The sequence below is a fragment of the Peromyscus leucopus genome, chromosome 5 (assembly GCF_004664715.2).
Source record: "Peromyscus leucopus breed LL Stock chromosome 5, UCI_PerLeu_2.1, whole genome shotgun sequence".
Classification (NCBI taxonomy): domain Eukaryota; kingdom Metazoa; phylum Chordata; class Mammalia; order Rodentia; family Cricetidae; genus Peromyscus; species Peromyscus leucopus.
Window position 1 is genome coordinate 14,216,301 of NC_051067.1, and position 17,376 is coordinate 14,233,676.

The following is a 17,376-nucleotide window of genomic DNA, read 5'->3' on the forward strand; positions in this document are numbered from 1 at the left end:
CAGAAGACAAACCTACTGAGTTCAGATCAATAGCAGAGCATGTTAGGATGGGCTGGGCCACCTCTCACAGTGAGCTTGGTGGTGTCTAAGTAAAAAGTGTCCATCATCAGAGGGGAGTTTTGCATAGACTGTTTTGTACCCTGGAAATTCATATGCTGGAGCCATAACTTAACATGTGATAGTATTTGGAGAGGGGTCCTTTGGAAGTCATGAGGGTAGAGCCCTATGATGAGATTAAGTGTCCTTAAGAGAACACTCAAAGCATTCTGACATCTCTCTGGCACAGCAGAACGCAGGAGGCTCCTCAGAGCCTGTCCATGTCAACACCGTGATTACATGACCAGGGCTGTGAGAAACCCCTGGCTGAGCTGACAAGCCTGGGGTGCTTTGTTACGGTAGTAAACGCTGACCATATATGGTAGCATACGCTGAGTGTGAGCAACACAGGTAGCAATAGGATTGGATTGGCTTATCCCTCCAAGTCCTGCTTATATCCCCAACACTGGTTAGCAGCACTTTCCATTTTTATGTTTGAAACAAGTGGTTGGACAGGAGAGAAAAGTATCAAAGGGAATGAGATCTTCCCAGTCACACTGAAAAGCCGTGCAGAGCAGAGGACACGGAGCACCTGCCTGCAGGAAAGGCCTGGGGCTGGATCCAGCACTGCAGAACCAGCAGGAGAAGAAAGAAGACAAAACCGATAGGAAAAAGAGAAAATCTAGAATTCGGCTAACGGGACTGCACCGATGGGTTCTGGCAAGTGGACCACAGGTCTGTATGTTCACTTTGGGGAAGCTATGAGGGGTATTTAGGAACCGCACAGGGTCTTCCCATTAACTTTCTTCAATGTCTGCCTTACTGGGGGAGGGGAGTACAGAGAGGCCACGTGCACGTGTGCGAGTCAGAGGGAAGGCGGTAAGAGTTCCTTCGCTCTCCTCCATGTGGGTTCCAGGGACTCGAACTCAGGTCCTCAGGCTTGGCAGCAGACTTCACGTGGAGCTCAGTCACTTTGCCACCCTACTCAATGTTTTTGTAAATCTAAAATAATCCTACCATCTTCATTTACAAAAGCAAAGCATGCATTGTTAGCTTCTTTCAGAGTTAAATAATTAAAATCATGAAGTAGGGACCAGAGACATGTCTCGGGTTAAGAGCTCTACAACCATGAGGGGCAGAGTTTGGATTCCAACACCAGGTAACAAGCTGGGTGTTCCCTGCAAACGCCTGTAACCCCAGCTCTAAGCAGGGTAGACTCGGGAGGATCCCTCGGGTTTGACGGCTTCACTCTAGCTAAAATGTGAGCCCTGCGTTCAGAAAGAGAGTCTGACTCAGAGGAACAGGCAGAGAGTGGGAGAAGACACCTGCACTTCCAGCCTCAGCATGCACACGTGTATACATGCAATGTACATACATTCACACAGACATGCACACAGATAAGTGAATGAGTACAGATAAAATCTTTAAATACAGTGAAGTATCTTTTCTTATATGTCAAGGTGGCAAAAACGATTTGTTTTTCGACCCAAGGTTTCTCTGTGTAGTCCAGGCTGTCCTGGATCTCACTCTGTAGACCAGGCTGGCCTCAAACTCACAGAGATCCACCTGCCTCTGCCTCCCAAGTGCTGGGATTAAAGGTGTGCACCACCACATCCACCTTTTTTTTTTTTTTTTTTTTTTTTTTTTTTGGTAAGCAAAATTAAAAAACGAAATTTCTTGCAGTGAAGCCAGAGCTTCGCTTCACTCGTGATAGGCAAGTGCTACTACCACCCATTTACAGCCCAGCCATGAAAACAATCTTTCATAATTTTTCCACATATGGTAGAGAGAGACACACACTTTCACATGCTCTGGTTGAGGATGGAGAATGATACCATTGGAGGTCATTTGGAAATATTAAAACTGGTGAAGCTGGGGCTGGAGAGACAGGTGAAGACCATTCCCTGTCCTTGCAGAGGACCTGGGTTATCTTCCCACACCTCTATAGAGGGCTCATGACTGCTTGTGATTCTAGCTCTAACGAACCTGGTGCACTCTTCTGGCCTCGGAGGGTACAAGGGCATCTTGCACACGTGTGGTGCATACACACACACACACACACACACACACACACACACACATATATATATATATATATATATATATATATATATATATATATATAAATTTTAAAAAATATGTTAAGCTGGTAATGCTTATCTCAACAGACTTATCACTTCCATACCTAGAAATACATCCTATAAAATTCTCAAGTGCTCAAAGATATGAAACGCCAGTCGGTGGTGGTGCATGCCTTTAATCCCAGCACTCAGGGAGGCAGAGGCAGGTGGATCTCTGTGAGTTTGAGGCCAGCCCGGTCTACGGAGTGAGTTCCAGGACAGCCAGGCTACACAGAGAAACCCTGTCGGGGAAAAACAAAGAAAAAAAAAAGGGAATGATGGAAAAAGGACTTGACTCCCAGTTTGGGACACTTCAGTATAGCATCAGGCTGTCATTAATCCATCCTAGTGTGAGACCCAGAGCAAGGATTGACACTCACTATTCTTCCAAATTCACAATGAGCCTCACAATCACTGAACTACAACATAGTCAGAATACTCATAAAGCTCTTAAAAATAATAAGTGAGTGTCTTAGTTAGGGTTACTATTGCTGTGATGAAACCACCATGACCAAAAATACTTGGTCTAAAGGACTAAAGGGATTGATTATTTGGATTATGATTCCACACCATAGTTCATCATCAAAGAAAGTTAGGACAGGAACTCAAACAGGGCAGGAACCTGGAGGTAGGAGCTGATGCAGAGGCCATGGAGGAGTGCTTCTTACTGGCTTGCTCCACCTGGCTTGCTCAGCGTGCTTTCTTATAGAACCCAGGACCACCAGGCCAGGGATGGCCCCAACCCAAGGAAGGCTAGGCCCTCCCACATCAATCACTAATTAAGAAAATGCTCTACACGCTTGCCTACAGCCCAATCTTATAGAGGCATTTTCTAAACTGAGGCTCCCTCCATACTGATGACTCTAGCTTATGTCAAGTTGACATAAAACTAGCCAGCACGGTGAGCAAACATTCTGTTTTGACTTGAAAGATACCAGTCCATGGTTAAGTAAAACAAATGAGAGAAATAAAGTGTATGACTTTGGGCGTGAGTATAAGTACATGTGCATCAGTGCACACAACTGGAACTAGAAAGGAAATTCAGTTTCTTTTTGTATTCACCCCTCAGAACACATGCTCAAACCTCATGGGCCCTTTCAAGTTACAATGTTGAGGATCTAACTTACAGCCTAACATGTACTAGGCAAATGTTCTACCTCTGAGTTATATCCACAGTCCTAAGTACCATACCTGTAATAAAGTTTTGTCAGTTGGGTGTGGTGGCCCATATCGGTAATGCACTTTGGAGAAAGGAAGTAGGCAGATCAGGAGTTCAGGTCATTCTCAGTTGCCTGGCAACCCAGAGGTCAGTCTGGGCTACAGGAGACACTTTCTCAAGAAGGGGAGCAGAGAAAACAGAGGAGAGGAGAGAATCCACGGATGGAAGCTCTATGGCTAGAATGTTTATTTCCTGCAAACTCATGTACAAATGTAGTAGCCATTGTAACTGGGTTTAAGAACTTATTAGGGCCCCTTCCTCCCTCCCTCGTCTCCCTGGCGGCTTACTTTGCGGCAGCACCGACAGCCCCACCCCCTTTCTCTGCGGAATCACCATGGCGGCTGGGACCCTGTACACATATCCTGAAAACTGGAGAGCCTTCAAGGCTCTCATTGCTGCTCAGTACAGTGGGGCTCAGGTCCGCGTGCTCTCCGCACCACCCCACTTCCACTTTGGCCAAACCAACCGCACCCCTGAATTTCTCAGAAAATTCCCAGCTGGCAAGGTTCCAGCATTTGAGGGTGATGACGGATTCTGTGTGTTTGAGAGCAATGCCATCGCCTATTACGTAAGCAACGAGGACCTGCGGGGAAGTACTCCAGAGGCAGCAGCTCAGGTGGTGCAGTGGGTGAGCTTTGCTGACAGTGACATTGTTCCTCCAGCCAGCACCTGGGTGTTCCCCACCTTAGGCATCATGCACCACAACAAACAGGCCACTGAAAATGCAAAAGAGGAGGTGAGGCGGATCCTGGGGCTGCTGGACACTCATCTGAAGACAAGGACTTTCTTGGTGGGTGAGCGAGTGACGCTGGCTGATATCACAGTTGTCTGCACCCTTCTGTGGCTTTACAAACAGGTCTTAGAGCCTTCTTTTCGCCAGGCCTTCCCCAATACCAACCGATGGTTCCTCACCTGCATTAACCAGCCCCAGTTCAGGGCAGTCTTGGGGGAAGTGAAGCTGTGTGAGAAGATGGCCCAGTTTGATGCTAAGAAGTTTGCAGAGAGCCAGCCTAAAAAAAGATACTCCAAGGAAAGAAAAGGGCTCACGAGAAGAGAAACAGAAGCCCCCCCAGGCTGAGCGGAAAGAGGAAAAAAAGGCTGCTGCCCCAGCTCCTGAGGAGGAGATGGATGAGTGTGAGCAGGCACTGGCTGCTGAGCCCAAGGCCAAGGACCCCTTCGCTCATCTGCCCAAGAGTACCTTTGTGTTGGATGAGTTTAAGCGTAAGTACTCCAATGAGGACACCCTCTCTGTGGCGCTGCCATATTTTTGGGAGCACTTTGATAAGGATGGCTGGTCCCTCTGGTATGCCGAGTACCGCTTCCCTGAAGAGCTCACCCAGACCTTTATGAGTTGCAACCTCATCACCGGAATGTTCCAGCGATTGGACAAACTGAGGAAGAATGCCTTTGCTAGTGTCATCCTCTTTGGAACCAACAACAGCAGCTCCATTTCTGGCGTTTGGGTCTTCCGAGGCCAAGAGCTTGCTTTTCCGCTGAGTCCAGATTGGCAGGTGGACTACGAGTCATATACATGGCAGAAACTGGATCCTGGTAGTGAGGAGACCAAGACCCTGGTTCGAGAGTACTTTGCCTGGGAGGGGGCCTTCCAGCATGTGGGCAAAGCCGTCAATCAAGGCAAGATCTTCAAGTGAACATGCCTTGCCGTCACCTAGCTGCCTGCACCTACCCTTCAAGGGAGATGGGGGTCATTAAAGGAAACTGAACATTGAAAAAAAAAAAAAAAGAACTTATTAGGTATTGAGGGCTTTGCAGCCATTACAAAGAATAGAAAAATACATAAGTCAAAAAGGAAATATCAGAAGTTCAAGCTCATTATTAGCTACATAGAGAATTCAAAGCCAGCTCAAGATACATTAACACCTCACACACAAAAAAAGAAAGAAAATGTGAAGTCTAGGGTACTTATGCATGTATGCAGCCACCATTTGTATCAAACCTTATAACGTAACTCAAATATATAGACAACCAAATATTTCTATACGTTAGAATATTTCTAGAGGGGTCCACAGCATGTTGGCACACTTTTATGTCCTAGTAGTAAATGAGGGTAGGCAGTAAAGTAAAACAGGAAGTTGCTATTGTCTCTATATCCTTTCTACCTACAGAATTCTATATATTTCACAAATTTTATCTAGTAAAGATTAAAAAGAGAAGATGGACATAGGGACACATACTTGTAACCTCAGCACTATAAACACTAAGGAAGATCACAATAAAGCCTAGGCCAGCCTGGGCTACAACACAAGACCCTGTCAAGGGTGGGGGAGGAAGAAAGGGAGGGAGGAGGGGTCAGAGAGAGGGGGACGGAAGAGAGAGACATCCTATTCCAGGGTCCAGCCAGGCAATTGTAGCTCTCACCCCTCAGCAAGGAAACTTCTCTCTGCAAGAGACACCATTCCAGACAACTACAACCCATCAAAGTGCAGAGTTGTGGAGGCCAGTCCCTACTGATACATCTACAACAGAACTGCTGCCCCTCAGGTTCAGGGGTCATTGTAGAAGAGGGGATGGAAAGATTGCAGGGGTCAGAGGAACAGGGAGTTTGTCCTGAGACTGTGTCTCCTAGAAATGTCAAGAGCTGCTGTACCCATGAAGTCTCACCAACGTGGCTACATAAACATGAGCTGAGCGAAGAGGACACCAACAGACATACATACTACCGTGGAACAGGGAAGTCATAAGGCCTACACAACCAACTACAGCAACTATTGCTGTGAGAGAGAGAAACAGTCTTCCCCAGCGAGGGGCACACCAACTGGTTTCTAAAGCCAATGGTCAGCCATGAAAACACACTGGGGTGGATTTGTATATTCATAAATAAACACACACCAAGAAAAAAAGAAGAAAAAGAGGCCATGAATTTGGGGGGGGGGCAGAGAGGGTTTGGAAGGAAGAAAGGGAAGGAATCTCAAAAAAATATTTTGTTTATTTATTTATTTATTTATTTATTTATTTATTTATTTACTTTTTTCAAAGCAGGGTTTCCCTGTATAGTCCTGGCTGTCCTGGAACTCACTTTGTAGACCAGGCTGGCCTCGAACTTAGAGATCTACCTGCCTCTGCCTCCCAAGGGCTGCGATTAAAGATGTGGGCCACCACTGCCCAGCTTTAAAAAAAAAAAAAAAAAAATTCTTTAAAAAAAGTAAATTAAAGAAGAAAGGAAGAGAAAGAAAAGAAAAGAAAAGGAATGTTAGGAAAGAAAGAGAGAATGAGCAAGTGAGCCTACCAGCTCTCTCCTCATACCTGTAATCCTAGCACCCAGGAGGCTGAAGCTGGACTGCAGGGTCAGGCCACCTTGAACTATTTAGTGATACTCTGTTTCAAAAACAGCCCAGAAACCAGCAGAGAACCATGTCAACCAAAGAAGAAGGCTGCCAGGAGACACTGTCACCCAAACCCTGGCACTGGATAGGAAATCCACTGAATTGTAATTGACAGACAGCTGTTAGTGTGGACTCCTGACAGCTGGAAGCCCTGGGGCAGGGCGGGGTTATAGACTGCCCAGTTCTTGCCTCCTCCAGGAAGGAGAAGGAGCCATTATGAAAAGGAAAGCTGTGTTCTTCCAGAGGCCTGACCTCAGAGGAACTTCTTCACAGCAGCCCACTGAACTGGGAGAAGGCAAACAGCCAGCCTGACCATCTGAGGAGGGGAAAACTGAAAAGTACTAGTGAGGGACTGAGAAAATGGCTCAGCTCAGCAGTGGGAGAAACCCGAGTTCAAGCCCCAGAACCCATGAGAGAGAGACAGAGACAGACAGACAGACAGACAGACAGACAGACAGAAAGGGAGGGGAGGACTCTACCTAGCCCAGGGCACAGGCTCCCTAAAAGACAGATGCCAACTCCAGGACTACTGGATGTCTCCCTTCCCTACCCTTCACATCATTAAAGGCCTCCTTACTGGAGTTCTTTTTACCCAGTGTGTCGTGACTGAACTTTAACAACAAAGTATGTATCATACTAAAAGGCAAGATCCAGTTTTAAAGAAACAGCAAACTGCCAGGCGGTGGTGGTGCACGCCATTAATCCCAGCACTCTGGGAGGCAGACGCAGGTGGATCTCTGTGAGTTCGGGGCCAGCCTGGTCTACAGAGCGAGTTCCAGGACAGTCATAGCTGTTACCCAGAGAAACCCTGAGCTGGGGAGGCAGCTAACATCAGACTCATAAATGGTGAGAATGTTGGACTTCCCACACCAGGAACTTAAAGTCTGAACACTATGCTGAGGCTACAGGAAGCTCTGGGCAGAGTAGGCAGAAAGAGGGACAAATCCTTTGTTTCTTTGGTTGGTTTGGTTTGATTTGAGGTATTGTCTCACTCTGTAGCCCAGGTGGGCCTGGAATTCACGGTAATCCTCCTGCCTCAGTCTCCTGTTTACAGAGATTACCAATATGAACTACCCTGCCCAGTCGAGATGGACAGATCTCAGAAATCTTCCCTTCTTTTTTAACATTTACTTATCTACTTTGCAGGAGACAAGGGCCCATGTGTGGGGGGTCAGAGGACAACCTGAAACCTGTGGGAGTTGGTTCTCTCCATCTACAATGTGGGGTCTGAGGATTGAACTCAAGTTGTCAGACTTGGGGGGTAAATACCTTTACCTGATAAGCCTTCTCACTGGCCCAGCAATAACTTGTGTCCTGTCCCGTACCCTCCCAACCTCCACTCCCTCCCTTTTTTTGGAAACAAGGTCTTACTATGTAGCCCTGGCTGTCCTGGAAATCCATATGTAGACTCACAGAGATCTGCCTGCCTCTGCCTCCTGACTGCTAAGATCGAAGGCATGCACCACCACACCTAGCCTACTAATAACTTCTTAAATAAAACATCAATGGTACAATCTGTAGAAGAGATAATGAAAAGCTAGAATTTAAATATTTTGCTTTGCAAGAGACACTTTCAAAAGAACAAGAAAAACCAAAGAGTAGGGGAACATATTTGCAAAAGACAAACTGATAAAAGACTGCTGTCTGAAATACACAAAGAACGCTTAAAAATTCAGCAATAAAAACAGAAGCAGCTCAAGTTAAAAGTGGCCAAGGATCATGGCCAGGCGGTGGTGGCGTACACCTTTAATTTAGGAGGCAGAGGCAGGTGGATCTCTGTGAGTTTGAGGCTAGCCTGGGCTACCAAGTGAGTTCCAGGAAAGGCTCAAAGCTACACAGAGAAACCCTGTCTCAAAAAACCAAAAAAAATAAATAAATAAAAAATGGCCAAGGATCTAATGAGACATTTTGAGGTGGGATGGTCTTTCTGTATGCTGTGAATATGTGTTGTTACCATTGGTAAATAAAGAAGTTGCTTTGGCCTATGGCAAGACAGGCCATAGCCAGGCAGGAAATCCAAGCAAAGATACAGGGAGAAGAAAGGCAGAGTCAGGGAAGACACTGTGAGCCGCTTGGGGGACCAAGATGTAACAGAACACAGGTAAGCCACGAGACACATGGCAATACATAGATGAATAGAAATGGGTTAATTTAAGATGTAATAGCTAGGGGGCTGGAGAGATGGCTCAGTGGTTAAGAGCACTGGCTGTTCTTTCAGAGGTCCTGAGTTCAATTACCAGCAACCACATGGTGGCTCACAACCATCTGTAGTGAGATCTGGTGCCCTTTTCTGGCTTGTGTACATAATAAATAAAATACATCTTAAAAAAAAAAAGATGTAATAGCTAGTTAGCAATAAGCCTGAGCCATAGACCAAACAGTTTGTAATTAATATTAAGCCTCTGAGTGATTATTTTATAAGCTGCTGCGGGGCCAGGTGGGACACAGAAAATCTTCCAGTTACATTTCACCAAAGAAAACAAACAGCTAGCATAAGATGAAAGGGTGATCATCAAATGCCAGAAGGGAATTACAAGTTAAAGCAAAAATGAGACACCACTGCACATCTCTGAGAACAGAAAAAAAAATTTTTTTCCCCAAACACCACCACCACCATGGCTACTGGGAACGCCAAAAAATGGTCACATTAGACAGAAGTCACAGATCAGTTTCTTACAAATGTGATCTTGCTATGTGGTCAACATCTGTGCTTCTTGGTGTTTTTGAAAATGAGGTGAAACTCCACATCCTCAGCTGGGCATGGTGACACACACCTTTAGTCCCAGCACTCAGGAGGCAAAGGCAGGCAGATCTCTGTGAGTTTGAGGCCAGCTTGTTCTACAAAGTGAGTTCCAGGACAGCCAGGGCTGTTACACAGAGAAACCATGTCTTGAAAAACCAAACCAAACCCAAATAAAACAACAACAAAATGACATATAGATCATAGTACCAGCTTTGTCCATAACTGACAAAATATGAAGACCATCAATGCCCTTCAGTGGGGATCTCATTATCAGATGCCACGTCCACACAGAGAGCTAGTGCGGAAGAGTTGAATGTCCCAAGCTATGAGAAAATTCAAAGGAACTGAGTCCAGAAACCAGCCCCCAAAGACAGCACATTGTGATTCCAGCTCTACCACGCAGAAAAGGTAAAATTATGGAGGCAGTAGAGACAGGTGATTGCCAGGGACTGAGAATGGCAAGAAGGGTGGTGGCACGCTGTGGGACTGTAATGGCAGGCACACGTCACCATGCATTTTCCAAGCCTGTAGAATACACCGCACAAGAACGAGGCCTTCTGTAAGCCACAGACTTGAGCAGTAAGTGTCACTGTGCACGCAGCCATCCAAATAAATGTCCTGCCCTGCTGGGAGATGTGTGCAGTGCGAGAGTTTGACCTGGGCATGTGGCACACTCCTGCCACTCCAGCACTTGGGACTTGGAGGCATGAAGATCAGAAGTTCAAGGTTAGTCCCTAATAAATATTTTTGAGGAGAGCCCTGGTGACACAAGACCCTATCTCAACAAACACAAGCACAGTAGAATTTATTTGGGGAGATGTAGAAAACCTATTTTCTTCTCTTATTAAATCATGTTCGTTCTTTGACATTCTCATAATGTATACATGCATTCTGATTGTCTCTCTGATGTCCGTCCCTCCCATCCTGCCAACCTCCCTCCAAATCCTTGGTCCACATCCACATCTGTTTCTTTTGTGACTAGTTTAAGCAGGGTTGCTTGTGTAACACGTGTTCGGAACTATCTACTGCAGCCTGGTGGAGTCAGCAGTGGGTGTGCAACTTAAATAATGACTCCCTGCTCCCAGAATCCACCCAGTCGCTAATGGTTCTGCAGGGCCACATGAACCCATCCCATGATTGATGCTGTGAGAACTGTGGTTAGTCTCCTCAACTTGACACAATCTAATGGAAAGGAAATCTAAAACAGGGATTGTCTAGACCGGGTTGGCCTGGAGGCATGTTGGCGGGGATTGTCTTGACTATTGATTGACGTGGTAAGGTCCTGAATTCACAATGAGGGTACAAGTATACAGGGAACCTGGTTTCTAATGTTTTACTTCTCAAATATCAAAATTAGTAAGGTCTGGGGGTGTCACTCAGTGGTAGGGTAATTCCACAAAGCCCTGGGTTCCACCCCAGCGCCACAAAAAACAAATACAAAAGAACAAGGGAGTGGGCTTATGGGTGGACGGTAGAAAGTGGATGGATGGACAGGTGGATGGGTGGACGGATGGATGGGTGGATGGACGGGCGGGCAGACGGACGGACGGGCGGGCAGACGGATGGACGGACAGATGGATGTGTGGGTGGGTGGGTGGGTGGATGGGTGGGTAGGTGGGTGGATGGGTGGGTGGGTGGATGGGTGGGTGGATGGGTGGGTGGGTGGATGGATGGATGGGTGGGTGGGTGGGTGGGTGGGTGGATGGATGGATGGGTGGGTAGGTGGGTGGATGGATGGATGGATGGGTGGATGGATGGGTGGGTGGATGGATGGATGATGGGTGGATGGACAGATGGATGGGTGAATGGGTGGATGGAACTACACTCTCACTTTGGGGCATGAATGCCTTTTCACACGCATTGCTGATGTTCAGAGGATGGATGAACATGTCCACATGGTCCTTCAGTCGTGGCCAGAGTTGCTAATGGAACATTTAGAAGAGTACTTATCCCTAAACTAACGAAGTGACAGCATGACAGGAGGAATCCAGGAGGTAGGAGCACTATGAGGCAGGACCAGCAGGGGGCAGGGAGGAGGGAGTCCACTAAGGATGGGACTCTGAAAGTCAGAAACAGAGATCTTTTTAAAATATTTTATTTTTCTTTATGTGTATGTGTGTGTGCACATGCCCATGGAAACCAAAAACAGTGTTGGGTCCCTTGGAACTGGAGTTAAAAGCCGTTGTGAGCTACCCAACTTGGAATCAACCAACTTGTTGGGAATCAAACTCTGGACCTCTGACGAGCGAGCGAGGAGCAAAGTTGTACAGCAGCAGCATGGGCTGGGTGGGGTCAAGCCCTGGAGAGGATCCTGGAACACCAGGCATAGCCTTGGCTTGGCTAAAGGGACCGAGCACCTCTCTCTTCCTCAGGGAACACTGAGACACCTATCTAGGGAGGAACTCAGGAAGCAGGCAGGGCCAGCACAGTCACCTACGCACACGGGTGAGGGAGGGAGAGGCCCAGCCTTTGGGACAATCGATGGGAACAATGACTACAAATCAGAAGACTGGAAATTTCCTGAGTCCCTGAGTCACTGGGTTATGCAAGTGCTGTGGGCGGAGTGACGAAGAGCAGGAGAATGCTGCAGGGCAGGCTGGGTCAGCAGCAGTCATAACCCACTGTCCCTCAGAGAAACAGCCAGCATGTGAGAGCAGCTGCCTCTGCGGAGGAACCGTGGCGCCACAGCCCCCAGGCTGCCTCGAGGTAGTTTCCAGACACTGGAGAACAGCTGGCAAGTGTCCAGCGGTGGGAGGCACAGGCAGGAGTCATTTAAAAGCAAATGACACGGAGCTATGGGATGCTTTCAGGCTGGGACTAAGGGGAAGCAAGGCTACCCCAGCCACATCTGGCTCCAGAAAGATGCTCCTTCTGCAGGGCCAAGAAGAGAAATGAAGTCCCTCAGCAGGCCAGCTAAAGGTGAGGGAGTGCAGAGGGAAGTAAGGAGGTGGCCAGCTTAGGGCTGCTTGTGAGGGACCTCCCCATCCAGGAGCCTTCATGAGGAGGTCTGGGACCTGGGGAGACTCCACTCCAAGGAAAAGACATCCCTTCCCACTGTCCCACTGGACAACTCAGGGCAGCTACCAGCCTCAGCCTCTCCCAATATGTAGCGCCAGCAAAGTCACTTACAATGAACACTCATGACTCAGTGGCTTATGTCAGCAGTCAGCAAACTGCCTCATGAAACATTAGGAGACAGCTAACCCAGTCTGACATGGTGACGCATACCTGCAATCTCAGCTCTGGGAGGTGCAAGCAGGCCAGCCTCAGCTAATAGTGAATTCGAGGCACCCTGGACGACAGGGCACCCTGCCTCAAAAAAGCAACAATGCACAGAAGTATCAACTCAGACTAAGGTGTGACATAGTTTTGGCATTTGCTGATTGAAGACTTGATTACGTGTCTCTCTGATAAGAAGAATAAAGCACAAACACTTCACACTGGGCATTAGTTATATATCACCTTCCTGCTACGGAATACCTGACCAAAGGCAAGCTGTGGCGCTCAGTCTGAGGACTGCGCTCCAGCAAGGCAGCAGGAGCCAGAGGCCAGGCTGCATTTGCAGTCAGGAAGCAGGGAGCAAGGAAATGCTGGTGCTTGGCACCCTTCCTCCTTCGGTTCAGTCCTGGACCCTCCTACCTCATGCAATGTGCAGGCCACACCGGGTGTGTCCTCTACCTCAATTAACCTAATCTAGATAACCCCTCACCGGCTTGCCCAGGGATGTCTCCAAAATGATTCTGGACCCCGTCAAGTTGGCCATCAACATAAACCATCACATGGTGAGACAAAGACAATACACTCTCTCATACACTGTTACTTTGTTTTACATTGTTTGAGACAGGATCCTGCTGAGTAGCCCTGGCCAGCTTGGAATTTTCGGCAATCCTCCTGCCTCTGCTTCCCAAATGCTGGGATTCTAGTCATGGGCCACCATTCTCAGCAATTTAGACACTATAAAGAATTAGCTCGCCGGGCGGTGGTGGCGCACGCCTTTAATCCCAGCACTCGGGAGGCAGAGCCAGGCGGATCTCTGTGAGTTCGAGGTCAGCCTGGGCTACCAAGTGAGTTCCAGGAAAGGCCCAAAGCTACACAGAGAAACCCTGTCTCGAAAAACCAAAAAAAAAAAAAAAAAAAAAAAAAAAAAGAATTAGCTCATTGGGAGCAATCTTTCTGGGAGACAACATGACAATACCTATTAAAGCAGGACACGTGAGGAGCCTTGGAGTGTAGTTCAACAGTGGCGCTCTTGCCTACCTTGCTTACCATGATCAAGGCACTGGGTTTAATCCCTAGTACCATAAAAATAAACAACAAACAAATAAAGCAAGCAAGCCGATGCTGTCTCATAGAACTTATCCTGGACATACCTTTGAATCGAAATAAATGCTACTCCGTCCCTAGACCAGAGCTTCTCTGTCTCACATCCTGACATTTGGACTGGAGAATTGTGTTGTGGTTTTTGTAGGATGCTGTCAGGGTTATTTGAACGTGTCACCTAGGTCATGGGGCGCCTATGAGGTACTTCTGGATGAGCTGGTGTTTAAACCGGCAGCGGTTTGTATTATCTGCCTAGGCTGCGGCGTCGATCACTGCAGGTGGGGGCAGGGCAGCTTATAAACAAAATTGATTTCTCATAATTCCAGAGGCTGAAGTCCAAAATGGAAGTCCTGATGGGCAGGGCTCCTCACAGACAGCACCTACTGTGTGCCCACAAATGGCCCAGAGGGTGAGTAGGCTCCCTCAAGTTTTTCTAAAGGAAACTGGTCCTGTTCATGAGGCTCCCAACCCATGATCTGATCTCTTCTCCAAAGTTCCCACCTCCTAATACCATGACCTTGGGGGGGTCAGGATTTGAATGCATACACTTAGGAGGTACAAACATTCACACTGTAGCACTGCATAAATCAGTGGAGGGGTGCTGGGCAGTGGTGGCGCACACCTTTAATCCCAGCACTCGGGAGGCAGAGGCAGGTGGGTCTCTGTGAGTTCGAGGCTAGTCTGATCTACAGAGCAAGTTCCAGGACAGGTGCAAAGCTACACAGAGAAACCCTGTTTCGAAAAACCAAATAAATAAATAAATAAGATAAAAAACAAAAAAATAAAAGCAGTGGAGGGGCTTCAACTCTCAGTCTGAACCTAAGTTTGAGAAAGGTTAACACTGCCTCCTGGGCCTTTCCTGCCCTACTGCTGGAACTGAAATGCAGACCCCACAGAGCTTGCAGCCTTTGGATTGGACACCTTCAGCTGTCCTCCGACCTGTCAGCTCTCACAGTCGTACAAGCTACTTCCTGACATTAAGCCTCTTATTCCATATATGGAGTACAGGGAACAGATGGAAATGCAGACGGTGATGACCAGTGAGTGTCCCTGGCATTCACCCACTAGACTCCGGCAGCCACCTCCATGCCAGTTGTGACAATTGAAATTGTATACACCTTTCCAGAAAGGAAAATTCAATTCTCTGAGGCACACAGCAGAGAGCAGACACACACTGGCCAGAGCAGGTCGTCAAGGAGCTAGGATGGGAAAGAGGGTCAGAAGAACTAAGGCCCATAAGAGGAGGTCAAGACCAGTTTGGCTACCATCCAGGCCCACAGCTGGGCCTTTGGTTGACCTACCCCAACATCTACCCCATCTAGGACCTGCTGGAGCTCATGAAGGGACTGGTCCTGTGGACTGATACCTGCAGGATCTCCAAGACTTGTGCCAGTCACAGGATATCCCTGAGGAGTTCCAGAGAGGATCTAGTGATGATGGTGTACCAGGAGCCAGAGGCCCTGAACCAGACCAGTGACTCATTGCAATAAACATTTACCAGTAAAACTGATGGGACAAAGAGATATACTCTATGGCACACTGAAGCCTCCAGTGCCACCAAGATGAACGAAGAGGTGTTGGAGAAGCAGGAAAGAACGAGAAGCAGAGAGATTTTTCTGTTGTGGTGGTTTGGGTTTGGTTTTGGGTTTGGGTTTGCTTTTGTTCCCTTGCTTGTTTACTTTGATTTGTTTCCTTATGTGTGTGGGGGGGTGTGGAAGGGATGAAGGGAGGATATGGGGGAGGGACCCAGAGGTGAACAGAATTGGGTGGATGATGTGAAACTCCCAAAGAGTCAATAGAGAAGTTGAAGAAGAAGAGGAGGAGGAGGAGGGGGAGGAGGAGGAGGAAGGGGAAGAGAAAGTAGTAGTAGTAGGAGGAGGAGGAGGAGGAGGAGTAGTCAAGAGAAAGACCTTTGGGAGAGAGGAACAGATGCAAAGGTCCGGAGGCAGGTCAATCATCACACATGGAGCTACACAGAGGCCATAGGAGGCCAGGAGGGGAGATGGGCACTTGCATCAAGTTTAATGGGAAATGGTTGAGGAATGATGGGATTCAATGACACTGGGGCTAGGGAGGGCACAAGAGGGTTCCCACAGGCACAGTTCTTACACAACAGTTGTGGTGCAAGGGTTAAACCCACTGTACTTAGACACATGTGCCAAGGTGCACGTCAGGGACATGCCCCCAAGCAGCTGGAGACTGACTCCCCAGCCACCTGCTAAACAGAGAGACAAAGGAACCCATGAATCCAGGGTGAGGAAGCCCTGTAGCCAGAGGACAGCATACAGAGCATGGTAGCTGGGGGTTCCCTCCCCTCCCTCTCCTCTTCCCCTCCAGTTCTCCCTTCCCCTCCCCCTCTTCCTCTTTTGCTCTCTCTCCTATTCTCTCTCTCTCTCTCTAAGATTTATTTATTATGTATACAGTGAGGATACAGTGAGTGTTCTGCCTGCAGTCCAGAAGAGGGCACCAGATCTCATTACAGATGGCTGTGAGCCACCATGTGGTTGCTGGGAGTTGAACTCAGGACTTCTAGAAGAGTGGTCAGTGTTCTTAACCTCTAAGCCATCTCTCCAGCCCCTCTTCTATTCTCTAGAAGTCCCACTAGGTCACCTAGATTGGCCTTAAACTCTTGTGCTTAAATAATTCTCCTGCCTCAGCTTCCCAAGTAGCTGGGACTGAGGCACACACCACCACACCTGGCTCATTTGTAGTGTGCTCTCAATTAATGGTACTAACTGAGCAGTGATACAATACAGCATTTCTTCTTTATGCTGTCTGTGCTAAAACATAGATGTAACCAATTTTCACGGCACAACACCGCAGAAATTGGCTAGTTGACTTTAAAACTTAAGTAGTGATGAAAACAAAAAGAGTAGATGACGTGATCTTTAAGAACAAAACTGACGCCGGGCGGTGGTGGTGCACACCTTTAATCCCAGCACTTGGGAGGCAGAGGCAGGCGGATCTCTCTGAGTTCGAGGCCAGCCTGGTCTACCAAGTGAGTTCCAGGAATGGCGCAAAGCTACATAGAGAAACCCTGTCTCGAAAAACCAAAAAAAAAAAAAAAAAAAAAAGAACAAAACTGACAATCACCACTTGATTTCAACTGTCACAAACCTTAGTAATCAAATAGTATAGGTTTGAATATAAGGTCAAATGATTGTTTGGGTTCTCTTGTTGTTTGTTTTTGAGATGGGGTCCCAAGCTGACCTTAAGCTCAATATGTAGTCAAGGATGACCTTGAACTTTGAAGTTACAGGTATAATACCACACTCTATTTAATCTTTAGACCTATTTATTTTATGCGTAAGAGTGTTTTACCTGCATGTATAGCACCTGTATGTCTGGGGCCGTAGAGACCAGAAGAAGTCACTGGATCCCTGGGACTGGAATCCCAGACAGTTGTGAACCACCAGTTCTTGGGGGTGCTGGGAACTGAGCCTAGGCTCTACAGAAGCAGCAGATGTTCCTAACCACTGAGCCATCTCTCCAATCCCCCCTTTCCCCATGTCCTATTCTGGCCTTTGTGGGCACCTGCATATATGTGATATATATATATGAATGCTTAAGGTGGAAGCTGAGCATGTGGCACAC

At 47.5% G+C, this 17,376-nt stretch overlaps 2 protein-coding genes across 2 annotated transcripts in view; both read left to right on the forward strand.

Annotated features, from left to right (window-relative positions):
- Positions 1-3,645: 3,645 nt before the first annotated feature.
- Positions 3,646-5,119, forward strand: LOC114689504 (elongation factor 1-gamma-like). The gene is given in 2 exon segments (XM_028863833.2): positions 3,646-4,387; positions 4,389-5,119. Coding segments are annotated over 2 exon segments (1,317 nt in total). The 5' UTR covers positions 3,646-3,709; the 3' UTR covers positions 5,028-5,119.
- Positions 5,120-13,196: 8,077 nt separating this feature from the next.
- LOC114689526 (non-histone chromosomal protein HMG-17-like) overlaps positions 13,197-17,376 on the forward strand; it is a 4,916-nt gene continuing 736 nt past the window's right edge. Inside the window, exon 1 of the mRNA XM_037206434.1 lies at positions 13,197-13,244. Coding sequence (XP_037062329.1) covers positions 13,197-13,244 — 48 coding nt within the window. The remainder of the gene's footprint in view (positions 13,245-17,376) is intronic.